This window comes from Ambystoma mexicanum, chromosome 11 (genome assembly GCF_040938575.1).
Source record: "Ambystoma mexicanum isolate Mex_15411 chromosome 11, UKY_AmexF1_1, whole genome shotgun sequence".
Lineage (NCBI taxonomy): Eukaryota > Metazoa > Chordata > Amphibia > Caudata > Ambystomatidae > Ambystoma > Ambystoma mexicanum.
In genome coordinates this window covers 1097892043-1097907616 of record NC_090934.1, presented here as the reverse complement: position 1 = coordinate 1097907616, position 15574 = coordinate 1097892043, and the positions used below count along the sequence as shown (strand labels likewise).

Sequence of the window (15574 nt, the reverse complement as noted above, 5' to 3'; positions counted from 1 at the left end):
TGAGTAAAGGTGTTGTGAGGGATTGAGTGAAAGGTGTAACCTCGTTCTCCTGGATGCATCTCCCTCCACACATCATTCATGCCATACACTTCCATCATTTTCGCAAATGCAGTGAGCTCATTCTCGGTCCTCTCGCTTATCTCAGGGATCCCAGACTTCCGGTTAATGTTAGGGTCTGCCCATGAATTAAAATCCCTTCCCAAAATCACATGTCCCGAGGCCTCCAACATAATCTTAGGGATCGTTTTGGCAAGGAAACGAATCTGACCCATGTTGGGGGCGTATATTGTGGCAATTGTTACATTCATATTTCCAATTGAGCCTGTCACCAGAAGGGCCCGGACGTCTATATCTGACCATACCTTGGACACCATAAATTCTATTCCTTTTGTGAAGAGTATCCCAGCCCCTCCTCTCTTCAGTGGTCTGGAACCCCAAAATTCAATCCCCTTATGTTTCCCAAGGATTTGGCATTCCTCCCCTTTAACATATTTGGTCTCCTGCAAGAGGAGGATATCAAGTTTCGCCCTACGAAATTCTCTTGACACCAGTGATCTCTTGGTAGGTGAATTGAGACCCTTGACATTAAGTGTCCCCACTTTCAGGGAGTTCCTCATCTCTACATCAAAAATCGGTGCCATTATCTAAAATTATTGTGAATAGACCTTTCAACCATGACTTGTATGTCAACTGCTTGTTATACAGTACACCATATCGAACCTCCTGTATCGCCGAGGACATTGCTCTCATCCTTTCGTCCCTCCCCACTTTCCCCTTCTCCCCTCTCCCCCTGCCTCTCTTCCATTTTCCCAATTGATGGCGTCCGATAGAACCCAGTTGAAAACACCAGGCCATCATCGGACCACCAGTGTCAGCCGTTACTTCACAGCCCCATTCAGAAAAAATACCACATTGTTAATTGAGCCCCCATTACCTCCTCCCCTCTTTCCATCCAGACATCTCATAACTGTCAGGCTTTATCTTCAATCAGGATGTTGTCTGCGGAAGCTGCTGAACCCCCGCAGTCCCCTTTGGATGCTAACCTCTTAACTGGTAACAAACAGTTCAGCTGAGTGCATCCCCAAGGGAAAGGGGGAAAATGGGAAAAAATAATAAACTTCAGGTTTGGCTCAGCTTCTTAATATCTCCTAACCTGTATATAAAATAACAACAAATAAACTTTAGTCACTAACCTTTCTTTTCCTAGGCTCTGACTTCTCTTTATCAAATTGAATAAATAAACACGCCACCATACCTGAATATCCTCTATTGATAACTTAGAGTAAGTGTTTGTTTTCTTTCTGAAGAAAAAATAGTGTCTCTGATGCTATTACTATCTCCTTCAATTCAGAATTGGAAAATTGCTGTCTTTAACTCACTCTCTCAGTTCCATTAATTATTTTTCTAGCAGTTCAAATTCCAAAACACACACGCCCATCTGAAAATGCTAGGTCGGTTCTTGTGTGAATCTCTAGTTTAAACACAAATTCCAAATATGACACTTTTGCTTCTTCCTTTTAGAATTGTTTGCACATGTGAAAGGAAAGCAGTGTTCACTAATTGGATCTTTTGGTTGCGTATAAATATCGCTCTTCAAGGAAGCGTTCACTTGACTGGAGTAATGCGCATGCATGAAGATATTCCTTTTCCTTCTAAAATGGTGTGCTCATAGGAACAGAGAATAGAGTTCAAAAATGGCATATGCGCATGCGTAGTAGTTCATTATTTCTCCCTCCTTAATTTAATTTGTTCAAGTAAGAAAAAGGAAATTACTGAGCTCCGGACACTGATCCTTGAAGAGGCAGCTTAATGAGGTACGCGCGCCAGGTTAGAATGTTAGTAAATAAAACATAACGTTTCAGGATCGCGTATTTATAACACTGTCACTTGCGCAGACAGTGTAAAATTTCTAGCGCTAACCCGATGTTAAAAGAAAACACTGTTACCGTAAGAAGGAACAGTGCTCAATACTTTTTATACGGCTGAAAAAACACACAACGCTGAAAAAATTAACAGGCTTCCACACACCAACTTGCCAGGCACTAAATATGTTGCGCAGTTCATTAAATAAGAGTACTGTTCAAGAAATTCAAAAATAATGTCTTTAAAGAACAAAACTAACTAACTCTTTAAACATAAATAAGAAAACAGGATCTGGTTAATAAATTGTATAGAAATATAACTCCTTCCTGAATTTAACAAAGTTCAGTTAAAAATTATAAAGTCACTTAACTTGCTTCTTTCTTTACCGGAACGTTTCTGACTTTCTTCTTGAATTCTCCAACACTTTCCTGATCCAAAAAACAAATCCTAGGCACAAGGGCCCAGCTAAAGTTTCTAAATCTTCAGAGTTTCAAACATAAGACCTTCCTGCTGGGCTGCTGACAATGAAAGGCAGTTTAGAATGCTCTAACAATGCCTTTCTTTTACTTCTGACCAATCACTGATCCTTTTTGAAGTCTCCATTTTGGCTTGGGAAGCTCTCCACACTCTGCACTAAAAGTTAAGGCCCAAACTATAATTTGTGTTAATCATACACTCATTCCACCACATCCAACCAAACCCCATGAAACCTGACAGTACCCCCCCTTAACGCCCTGTCCCAGGGTCAACTTTAGAAGGATACTTTCTATGAAATTTTGCCACTAATTGTGGTGCATGCACATTCAAATCATCCTCCCATGTACGTTCCTCAGGTCCAAACCCTTCCCAGTCTATCAAATATTGTAGTTTCCCTCTTAACCTCCTGGAATCTACAATTCTCTTAACCACAAACTCCTCAGATGAATTTTCTAACTGAACTGGTGAAGGTGGTGGTACAACTCTAGTCCCATGAATCACAGGTTTCAATAGACTAATGTGGAAGTTTGGATGTATTTTCAAGGAAGTGGGTAGTTTTAACCGTACTGCCACTGGATTAATCACCTTTTCAACTTCAAATGGGCCTACAAAACGTGGACTAAATTTGTTTTTACCCTTAATTCTCAAATGTCTAGTCGAAAGCCAAACCAGGTCACCAACCTTATATTCAGGACCCAATCTCCTTTTTTGATCTGCAAACCTTTTGTACTCTGCTTACTATCAAAAAGTACCTTTTTACCTTTTTCCAAATTCTTCCTCATAATTTGTAATCGAACCTCAACTCCAGGATTCTCTGACTCTTCAGTAATTTCAAAACTCAAAAACCGTGGGTGAAAACCTCTTCCAAGATAAAACAGAGAAATGTTAGTTGAATCTTTAGCACAATTATTATGAGCAAATTTGGCAAGCCAAATCAAATCCACCCATTCCTCACCTGCCTGTAGATAGCACCTCATATACTTCTCCAGTTCTTGATTCACCCTTTCTACTTGTCCATTGGTCTCGGGATGATAACTTGATGATAAACTTACTTCCACTCCCAAACTCTTACAAAAATCCCTCCAAAATTTTGAAATAAATTGAGGACCTCTATCAGAGATAATTTGATTAGGGAGACCATGCAGTCTAACTATTTCCCACAAAAAGACTTTGGCCAAACTGTCTGCAGTTACCTCTCCCTCCATTGGAACAAATGAGCCTCTTTTGACAAGAGATCCACAACAACTAAAATAGACGTTCAACCCTTGTCACAAGGAAGATCTGTAATGAAGTCCAGGGAAATTGTATGCCAAGGACGAGGTGGAATGGGCAGCGGCTCCAACAACCCAACTGGCTTTCCGGTTTGATTCTTCATTTGAGCACAAACAGCACAGGTCTTTACAAAATGTAAGATGTCCTGACGCATCTTCTCCCACCAGAAACCTCTCCTAACCAACTCTAGTATCTTTCTGAAACCTGGATGTCCGGACAGCATAGATTCATGACAGTCTCTTATTACTCTCTATCTCAACTCCAAAATAGGTAAGTAAAGTTTATTTTCAAAATACAGCAATCCTTTCTTAATTTTTCAAACCAGATCCTTTCGGACCCACTCCTCCATCTGTGCTATTGACATGGACTTTCGAACTTCTTCCTCAACATCCTCAATTTTCTGTATTCCGGCTGAAATAAAACGACATGGATCGATTATTGATAAAATCTCCTTATCTGATTCCATCTCACTTCCAGGAAATTGACGTGATAAAGCGTCAGCCTTTCCATAAAGCCTACCTGGCTTAAATGTCACCACAAAATCGTAATCAACAAAGAACAATGACCATCTTAACTGCCTTGGTGTGAGAGTCTTGGCTGATTTAAAAAAAAAGCAAATTTCTATGGTCTGTTAACACTGTCACTGTATGTCTTGCTCCTTTTAAAAAATGCCTCCACTCTTCAAAAGCAAACTTAATTGCCAATAGTTCTCGATCTGAAATTGTATAATTTTGTTCTGCCATAGATTTTTTTTTAGAATAGTAAGCAACGGGATGAAGTTGTCCCGTATCTCGATGTCTTGAGAGAGAACAGCACCCATGGCAAGATTCGATGCATCAGCTTCTACATAAAAAGGCTGAGATGGATCTGGATGAACCAAAATAGGGGCCGAACTGAACCTTTTCTTTAATTCTTGTAATGCCTCCTCTGCCTCTGTAGACCACACACATTTGGCACCTTTCTTTAAAAGTTTTGTTATCGGAGTAACCAACCGAGAAAATCCTTCAATAAATCTTCTGTAGAAATTTGCAAAACCTAAAAAGCTTTGAATTTCCTTTACTTTCGTTGGTGTTGGCCAATCCGTGATGGCTTGAACTTTGTTCGGATTCATCTCCAACCCCTTGGGTGAAACAATGTATCCCAAAAATTCCACAGAATTAGTATGAAACTGAGATTTCTCTAATTTAGCAAATAATTGATTCTCTGAGTCTTTGTAGAACCTTACTAACATGAATTTTGTGAGACTCTAAATCCTGGGAATAAATCAAAATATCATCGATATATACTACCACAAATATATCTAAAAAATCTCTTAAAACTTCATCCATAAAAAATTGGAAGGCAGCTAGTGCATTGCATAAACCTAAAGGCATTACCAGGTACTCATAAAGACCAAATCGGGTTTTGAATGCCGTTTTCCACTCATCACCTTCCTGGACTCACACCAGATTATAGGCACCACGTAAATCAAGTTTGGAAAAAATCGTGGCTCCCTGAACCTGATTCAAGATTTCTGAAATTAGAGGGAGAGGATACCGGTTTTTTATTGTAATCCTATTCACAGCTTGATAATCGATGCATGTTCTAAGAGACCCATCAGGCTTTGGTACAAAAAATAATGGAGATGCGGCTGGAGATTGGGAATGGCGAATAAAACCCTTGGCCAAATTTTCTGCTAGGTACTCTTTGAGATAATCATTCTCCTTTTCCGTTAATGCATACACTGGACTACTTGGTAAAACTGCCTCGGGCTCCAAATCAATTTTACAGTCAAAACTCTTATGTGGAGGTAATTCTCCTGATTCCTTTTCATCAAGCACTTCCTTGTAACCTTGATAACACTCAGGAAGATGTCCTAGCACCGCTCCTATATTATGGCCTGTAATTCCTGCCTCTGTCAGAAAAGAAGAAACCAAACCTTGTGTTTCTTCCCTCCCAGGATTACATTTAAAAAAAACAGTTTTCTAAGCAGAAACTAGACTGTAACTCATCCACTCGCCTACTCCAATCAATTTTAGGATTATGTAGGGTAAGCCATGGCATGCCTAAAATTATTTTCAAAAGTGGTGTATCTTTCAAATTAAATGAGATTTCTTCTCTATGACCTCCAATTAAATCCATAACCAGGACACCAGTTTCATGAGTTATAGGACCTGAAGAAAGAGAAGTTCCATCCTCACAAGTGATATTCCCAAAGCCTTAGCTACTCCCCAATCCATAAAGTTCCCGGTGGCCCCTGAATCAATCACTACCGGTCCATACCCTTTCTTTTCCTCCTTCAGATACAAGGATACATTTACAGTTATGTGTGGAACCGCTGACTGAACAGTATTTGCAATCTGCTGTCCTTTTCCACCGGCTGATGAAAATCTTTTGGGTGTAAAGGGACAATTTCCTAAAAAGTGACCTCCCCTACCACAATATAAACACAAATTATTCTCACGCCTTCTAGCCTTTTCCTCTTTAGATAAAGGACCCTTTATTCTAATCTGTTGATCATTTACCTTGGGTTTCACTTCTTCACTACCCACCTCAAACTTTGGGCGTTCTCCTCTAAGGATTGACCTTACCTCCCCCTGAGTAGAGCAAGGCCTTTCTGCTCTCCTTTCACTTATACGATAATCCAACTGAACCACTAATTCAATCAATTCATCACAAGAGGAAGGGCGCTGAACTACACTGGACAAGGTATCCTTCAACTCCTCCTTGAGACCTCGATAAAAAAGAGAAGACCTCTTATCTTCTGGCCACTTAGATTCTAAAACCAAAGACCTGAACTGTGTGATATATGTGACCAAGTCTCTGTTTCCTTGACGCAAATCTAACAATTCTCCATCTACTTCTAAGGAGATTTGTCTTTTATCAAACATTTTCTTAAATTCTTCCATAAAAAGAGGAAAATGTTTTAAAGACAAACTCTTCTGTCTGACCAGTAACCCCGCCCACGTTGAAGCCTCTCCAGATAAATAAGACATCATAAAAGTAACCCTGGAAGCATCAGAAGGAAATGATTCTGGCCGACAAAGAAAGTGCAACTCACATTGAGTTGAAAATGTCTGAAATTTACTGGAATCACCATAGTAACACTCTGGAGCTGCCAAAGGTAGTGGCATAACTAATGCCCTAAAACCTCCTTCTGCCCCTTCACCTCTACCTACACTTCTCTCCTCACCAGCCCTTACCAATTCCGGGGGGGAATTCTTCTGAAACTTCTCTCCCAATTCCCTGAGTCTATGCCATCTTTTCACATAACTCATCTACCCGTTTTCCTAAATTCTTATTCTCTTGATAAGCCACCTTTAATTCCTCCTGTAATTCCCTCACTAAAGCACTTATTGCCTCCATTGAGGACTCAGGGTTCATGACAGCTTGGGCGGACTATTTTTTCTGGCCTTTCATACTGTCAGGCTTTATCTTCAATCAGGATGTTGTCCGCGGAAACTGCTGAACCCCCGCAGTCCCCTTTGAATGCTAACCTCTTAACTGGTAACAAACAGTTCAGCTGAGAGCATCCCCAAGGGAAAGGGGGAAAATGGGGCAAAATAATAAACTTCAGGTTTGGCTCAGCTTCTTAATATCTCTTAACCTGTAGATAAAATAACAACAAATAAACTTTAGTCACTAACCTTTCTTTTCCTAGGCTCTGACTTCTCTTTATCGAATTGAATAAATAAACATGCCACCATACCTGAATATCCTCTATTGATAACTTAGAGGAAGTGTTTGTTTTCTCTCTGAAGAAAAAATAGTGTCTCTGATGCTATTACTATCTCCTTCAATTCAGAATTGGAAAACGGCTGTCTTTAACTCACTCTCTCAGTTCCATGAATTAGTTTTCTAGCAGTTCAAATTCCAAAAACACACGCCCATCTGAAAATGCTAGGTCGGTTCTTGTGTGAATCTCTAGCTTAAACACAAATTCCAAATATGACACTCTTGCTTCTTCCTTTTAGAATTGTTTGCACATGTGGAAGGAAAGCAGTGTTCACTAATTGGATCTTTTGTTGCGTATAAATATCGTTCTTCAAGGAAGCATTCACTTGACTGGAGTAATGCGCATGCGTGAAGATATTCCTTTTCCTTCTAAAATTGTGTGCGCATAGGAACAGAGAATAGAGTTCAAAAATGGCATATGCGCATGTGTACTAGATCAGTATTTCACCCTCCTTTAATTTAATTTGTTCAAGTAGGAAAAAGGAAATTACTGAGCTCCGGACACTGATCCTTGAAGAGGCAGCTTAATGAGGTACACGCGCCAGGTTAGAATGTTAGTAAATAAAACATAACGTTTCAGGATCGCGTATTTATAACACTATCACTTGCGCAGACAGTGTAAGATTTCTAGCGCTAACACGACGTTAAAAGAAAACACTGTTACCCTAAGAAGGAACAGTGCTCAATACTTTTTATACGGCCGAAAAAACACACAACGCTGAAAAAATGAACAGGCTTCCACACATCAACTTGCCACGCGCTAAATATGTTGCGCAGTTCATTAAATAAGAGTACTGTTCAAGAAATCCAAAAATAATGTCTTTAAAGAACAAAACTAACTAACTCTTTAAACATAAATAAGAAAACAGGATCTGGTTAATAAATTGTATAGAAATATAACTCCTTCCTGAATTTAACAAAGTTCAGTTAAAAATTATAAAGTCACTTAACTTGCTTCTTTCTTTAGCGGAACGTTTCTGACTTTCTTCTTGAATTCATGAACACTTTTCTGATCCAAAAAACAAATCCTAGGCACAAGGGCCCAGCTAAAGTTTCGAAATCTTCAGAGCTTCAAACATAAGACCTTCCTGCTGGCCTGCTGACAATGAAAGGCAGTTTAGAATGTTCTAACAATGCCTTTCTTTTACTTCTGACCAATCACTGATCCTTTTTGAAGTCTCCATTTTGGCTCGGGAAGCTCTCCACACTCTGCACTAAAAGTTAAGGCCCCAACCATATTTTGTGTTAATCATACACTCATTCCACCACATTCAACCAAACCCCATGAAACCTGACAATAACAGAACAAAAAAGGTTAACTGTGCAGGACGGCTAATATCACATATAACACACTAAGAACTTTAAATTTATCCAGACCAATATGGCTAGTTATTGCCTTCAGGGGAAACATTGCCTCTGCGGAACTTTCATTATCCCTTCACCCTTTTTCTCCTTGGGCCTTGGATACGCCATTCCTTTCCATCCTGCCTAGGCTTATCTCGCTCACCTCTTTCCTCTTGCAGTCCAATAAGTTCTGAGGCACATTTTTCAATTTCTTTCTCAGATCTCAAGCATATCTTCAGACCACCATGATCGAAAGATAGAGAGAAAGGGTATCCCCACCTGTATCAGATGTCTCGTTCCTTCAGCCATTTCATGAGGGGGCTGCACATCCATCTCAAGAACAGTGTCAGTGATGATAGGTCTTGGAAAATAGTTATCTGCCCTCTACTGAGGGTAATCATTCCCCCTTTTCTTGCCCTATCCAGTATCCTGGCCTTGTCCTGGGAGTTATGAAATCAAGCAAGAACCGATCTCGGACCCCCAGATGGCCCACCCGCTTTATGGGTCCGGTCGGTTTTAGGTTCATCAATTGCATCATCAGCGACCAGGAGATTCATGATGTCGTGGAGCGTTTTCCCGAGGTCATCCTCCGTTTCCCCTTCTCTTTCTGGGATGCCAAAAAGCGTAAGTTGTTTCACCTTTCCCGATTTTCCAAATCGTACATTTTAAGCTTAAGGTCCCCCACCCTCTGTTCCAAGTAATTTATTCTCTGTTCACACTGCGTCCCGAGGGTGTCTGTTGTGGCCTGATTGTTTTCGACTCCATCAAGCCTCTCCTCTATCTTATCTATGCCGTGTGTGATCTTGTCTATCTTGCCGCCTATACTGACACCCATATTTTTGGTTTCACTTAGGAGGGCGGCAATGTCCCCTTTCGCGGCGGCAGATTCGATTCCCATTGTTTCCATGGCTGTCAAGGAGGGGCTGTCCATGCACGAGAGTGCTGGTGAATATGCAAAGGAGGCCAATTTTAGTTTTGCACTCATATAGACCTGGATGGGATTCACAGCGACTGTTCAAGTATTATGAGAATGCTGCTTGCGCCCGGGGAGTCCAACAGTGACACCACGATGGATAGCTCAATGTCCCAAACAGGCCATTGGTTTACGCTCCTAGTTCTGCTGGGCTCATTTATTTTTCCACAAATCAGAGATCCAGGTACCTCACAGACTCCTTTTGTATAGATTCGACTGTTGACGCAAGAGGGTTTCCACTCCTTACCTTCGAAATAGAGCCTAAGCTTTCTTGTGTTCTATGCTCCTGCAATGACTACTTGATTTGGAGCAGATGATGTGTCATGGGGGCACAAGTAAACTTGTGGACAAGGAAGGGGTTGCAGTTGGAGTCTCTTCAGGTTCCAAGGCCCAAGTCCTGCGATTTGATACCCCAACATAGGTTGGGGGGGCCGTGGTCAGAACAACAGCCGTGCTCTGGACCAGGCGAGCAATGACACTGGGAATCACAGACTTTGTCAGTACGCTTAATCGGTGGGTCCTCCTTGCACTCCCTAGGTGAGGGATTGACCCCTCACTTGTAACCTCTATGGGAGCAAGTAGCAATGGGGAGGGGACTCCTGTATTGTTGGGTACTTGTTCAGTGACATTCCTCCTCTACTCACTGGACTCTTCAGTAGTACCAACCCATACGCGTATTCTAATTTTTTCGTTTTTTTGCATTCAGCAAAGGTACCTCAAGCACGGATGGCCCCAGAATGGTTCCAGGAAATGGGGGCATATGTTTTTTTTGCCCTTCCAGAGGCTTTATATAGTCACTCACTCTTCCTCTTCTTAAAACAAATGCCCCCTGTGGGCACCACTGTCGGAGACCGCTAATTCAGGATTATTCCAATCTATTTTTAGCATTCAGGCCGCACAGTGGAGGTCTGGGGCTACGGGCAAGGTATTCAGCCCTTCTGTGTGAGCAGGGTGTGAGGGACACAGGATTAATGCTTCCTCGCTGCGGCTGGGTAGCTGAGTGGTGTCAGTCTTTTTAAAAAAAAATATTTATTTATTTATTTCACTCAGATTCGTGCCCTGGTCTTTATGGGGACGGGCTGACGCACAATAACGTTGCCTTAGAGAAGAGGGGTCCAGGTACCTACTGGCTGATGGCACCATAGCAAGCGAGGGTCACTGGTAGTGGGGAGGAGCGCTGTTGGTCCTGCTGCCTGCGCTTACCTCCACGTGTCCTCGGGCGTCTCATCTAGGTCCCGAAGCTGCCCAAATTTCGCTCCTGTCCGCCTTCCGTCTGCTGTATATAAAACGTCTGTGAAATGTCTGGACCGATCCAGCAGGGCTCTGTGGAGTATTGGTGTCTGGCAATGCTCAGGTGGTGGCAGCACCTCGCTCTCTGGTTGCACCGACACGACCCCCGCTTCGGGGTGCGCAGTGAGTTCTTAGTCCGGTTTCACAGTCTCCTCACTTTCCCCACGGCTGCCGACCGGGGGGCTCTTCTCCCACACAGTGTTACTCTATTTTCCCTGGGCGGATCGTTTCCGCGTTTGAACCGCTGGAACTGGAGTTGTTTCCTATGCACAAATCACTGCTTTATGCTGGTCGGGGGGTCTGCAAGTGGGGGTTTATTCCACTTTTAGGGCCACGAGGCACAGGGGTTCAGTGCACATCCGCGCACCCTCTGGTGGCCAGTCCCATGTATGACCACTTTGACTTTTCTTGGCCTCTTCCCAAGACCTTCTGGTTACTGTAGTCTTTACCGTTGGGTAATCGCCCAAAGTTTACCACGTGAAAACCCATTTGGTTCCGGACTCCTCTGTTGCTGGTTTTCCCCATCCTTCGTTAATAGTATCTTTTGCTTTTCAGAGTTCAATTTAGCCTTTGGCTAATTTGTGCTCAACACAGTTGGATTTCTTATCGACACACCCTCGACTCACCGGCTGTGATGAACGGCTTGGCTTTCTTTCTCCTTAGAGTCAAGGTTGGTACCACAGAGATAAGCGTATCTCCCGGACTTAGTAATCAGCGCAGGAGGGTCCCGTATACCATTGACATCTGCAGCAACACACTTTGGCTATTGTTCACAGACTTATTATTCCCTCTGCGGAGGTTTCACAGGCCTTGGTCGGAAAGGGCAAGGTTGACTCTCTCCTTGTCACCCTCTCGGTCTGCTCCGTCTTTCTCCTCCTCTTGAACTGTCGTGCTGGGTTAGCTTTTATGTCGTGTGGTCAACTTTGCTCCTCTTATGCTCTTGTGCTCCACCTTTTATCCCTGTGGGGGAAGGGAAAGGGCTTTCAGGTGTGTGTGATTCTGGTCAATTTCCTGACTTTGCCTGACCCTGGTATTGGGACACATTAGGTAAACGGCTCTAGTGTTAGTCCATTGTCTTTCGTGTTGTGTGAAAGTGTTCGTGTGGAAAAGGGGGGGCAGTGTTTTGGAATATCCTACATGGTAGGATGGGGAAAAGGTGTTCAAAGAAGGGGGATACTGCATCTCACCCGTCGGTGTCTCACTCCTGCTCCCCAAGGACCCCCCAACCCCATCCAGGTGATCCTCCCTCACTGGTCCAGCCCCAGGAACTGGATCCAATTGCGATGGCCGTTTCCTGGCTACCTGGAAGACAGATCCCCGGGGACTAGCTAGGGAGACACCTTCAGGTTAGGAATCAGAATTGCAACCTTCATTCCTTATTCCTTTTCCTGAAGGAAAACTTTACCCAATGTTCTGTGTAAAACACAAACACAGGCAGTTGGCGTAGGTCTGATTAACTATGAATTTGTCCAATATAAGATCACTTTTCGAGGAAGAAAATGTGCCGTAATTTCGATTATGCTCTCCTCCTTTAACAGCAAGATTAGTAATCGCTTTTGCTTACAAAAACGATGACTACATTACTTGAATTGAAAAGCAACATGCACAACAGCTGTACATCTGAAAAAAATACACTTGTACCCAATAAAAGAAGAAATCCATAATTGTATGTTTTGGATATATTTTTCTTCTAAAATATGTGATTTCCCACATTAGTTTGTGTTGAATTCATTTGTACTTTGGAGGGCTTTATAGTTACTCTTTTGGTTATTTATGTATGTATTTGTGTAGTGTGCATAATCATTAACTGTATGGATTGTAGTAGCTCAACATATAGTACAAAATGAGTATTTGGTGTAATTTCTTGTTTGCATAAAGAAATGGGAAGTATTGTTCCTTATAAATCTCATTCTCTGTCAATCTCCAGCTATTTCTCACTTTCTTCCTCTTTGTCTCTCTTTTAATCCTGGCCCCATAGATTTTCTGAGCTTGCATATCCTCTTTATTCTTCCTGGAGGCCATTTTCCTCTTCCCACCCTTTATTGTTATTTTCTTATTCACTCTCCCACTTTCTCTTTCTCTCGCTCTCACTCTCTTTCATCCTTCTGAGGTCAAGACATTGAGTACCATTAAAGCGGGTAATAATAACACCTATTATTACCATACCACACTTAGAAGTGGGGAGACTCTACCATTAAGCACTATATAAGAACACACATTATTATTATTAGTCTCTCGACCTCTTGCCCTCCAAATCCTTTCCAGCTCTCAGTACCTTCCTTTTTCTCTTCCTCTTATCTCATCTACCTCTTTGTCTGTCATCCTCTGCCCTTCTCTCTACATTTGACTCTCTGCCATTCTCTTTTCTTTTTTTGTGTTTGCATATTGCTTCGTTCATTATTCCCTCAACCCCTTTTTCCACTGCTTACATGTGTATAAATGTCTCATCCTACCATATCATCCAGAATGTATCCTTGCAATCTTTCACTAATGCACCCTCCTCTCTCGTTCTCTAGCCCTTAATCCCTTTCTTTTTTCCTAAATTCTCCATGTAAATGTTTCTCTTTCTGTCGTCCCTGTTCACATTTTCCTCCATCTATTTTACACTTCTTCTCATCACTACCATCTCTTTTTCTCTCCATTTTCACAATTGCCTATTTTTCTATTCATGTTAATCTCTTTTTTTTCCTCTCACTACTCCGAAAGCCATGCAACGATCCCTTGAGGTTTAAAAAAAAACCTAAAAAAAATACTAATTTACTAAAGCAACCTACAACTAAACCTGATGTAACTTCAAAATAAAACGACGAAGTTACATACAAATGTGCATATCAAGTGCTAGAGCTATGCAGCGAGTGAGTTATCGATCATCACCATGGTATATTCTCTTGTGCGTGAATGGTGAATGACGGGCCCAGTGTAAATGGAGACGTCCTTGACACTGTTTTCTGTTACAGATATGCCATTCTGACGCCTGAAACCTGGCCTTCCTGGAGGGGAGATGAGAAGCAAGGTGTCCTCCACCTCCTCCGATCTGTCAACATGGACCCTGATCAGTTTCAGCTTGGAAAAACCAAACTCTTCATTAAAGCCCCAGAGTCTGTGAGTATGACGGAACACCGATCATTGTCTCTAAAAGTGAGCTGACTTGGATACAATCCCACAACTGCTGACCCAACACTCGGACGGGTTTATATTGAGCAGGCCTAACCAATAACCACCATACACTTATGGCCAACAAGAGTTACCGATTAATATGAATCACTTCACTCTCTATTGAACCAAGTGATTACAAAATAATACTTGCATTGTTGCGTTTGGTCGGGTTTTGGATATTTGTTGAGCTTGGAGATTTAGACTCAAAAAAAGGCAGCAAGAGATGTCTGGGCCTTCAATATCCATGCGAAAGCCTTGTTTGCCACATTTCAAGAGCATGGTTCCTGTACCAGCGACACTCACTCGCAGGTTACCACAGACACATTTGGTACAGAAGCCAGTTCAGAGCTCAATGGAACGAGCCTGGACCAAAAAGAGGACATATAGCCAAGTGGGTGGCACAAAGGCCAGGACAAAACCGTGATTTTTAAACACGTTTCTATTAACCAGTTATCCCTTGTAAACATCCCCAAACACCCCCATCGTAACGTACAATGTTTGAGGCTTTACAATCCCTGTGCTTTGGGGTCCTCAAGTCTCTCAGAACCTGTGGAGTGGGCCCTGTACCCATCTTCTCTCAGTAACTCTTCTCTCCTCTCTCTGTGTCGGGCTTAAGGTTTTCCTCGACCCTTCTTATTTTTGGTAACTGTGACAAGTTCAGTAAGTTTGAGTGGAGTGGTCGGAGAGAGATGGGAGTGAATGAGAAGGTGAGTGGGGAAGTGAAAGGAGAGTGAATGCAAGAGAAAGGCGTGAGTAGTGGTGTGGAGAGAAGAGAGTAGCAGTAGCATAGAGAGTAGGGTGAATAAGTAAGATTGGAGTGTGGAGGGAAGTAATAAGGAGAGAGGAAGAGGAGAGAGGAATACCAGAGGGACAGTGGAGAGACCATAAGAGAAGGCGAAAGGGGAGATGGTGGGTGGAGTAGAAGAAGCGAGAGTAGCAGGAGAGGAGGGCAAGTGAGAGATTCAGGGAAGAGGGTGCAGAAGGAACAGCGAGAGTGAAAACACAGGTGTCTGAAAGGCGCAAATCATACCTGTGGGGTAAAGCATTGGATATGAACCCATAGGTTAGAGAGAGAGGGATGGTTGTGAGGCCCACTGCTGAATCACACAATAAAAACCCTTGAACTGTCTCTGAGAGTTTGTTTTGTTCATGCCAGCGTGGATGGTATGCTCTCCTTTTCACTGCTCCTGTAGATGTCGATTTCTCCAAGCAGTTGTCTATGTAGGAGAAACGTCTCTGCAAGCCTCAGATAGACCCAAGTGGGCAGTACCTCTCCCACCATGACAGGCTGCTTAATAAAGCACTTTGTCACCTCCCTCTCCCTGGGTCCTGACCTTTGCTCCTCTCTGTTTTGGCCCCTGTCCCTCATTGATGTTCTGCCACATGCCTGCCCACCCATCATGGGTCCAATCCCTTCAAATAGCAGTCTTTTCCCTCCCCATTGCTTGGAACACATGTGGCCTCCTCGGTACTGCCTTTGCTGTC

General features: G+C 42.6%; 1 protein-coding gene across 5 annotated transcripts in view; it reads left to right on the top strand.

The window, feature by feature from the left end:
- The window catches only part of MYO1E (myosin IE), a 933795-nt gene that overhangs the window by 732365 nt on the left and 185856 nt on the right, over positions 1 to 15574 (top strand). For all 5 annotated transcript variants that reach the window (XM_069624389.1, XM_069624388.1, XM_069624387.1 and 2 more), the window contains one exon: positions 13891 to 14035. In XM_069624389.1, coding sequence (XP_069480490.1) covers positions 13891 to 14035 — 145 coding nt within the window. The remainder of the gene's footprint in view (positions 1 to 13890; positions 14036 to 15574) is intronic.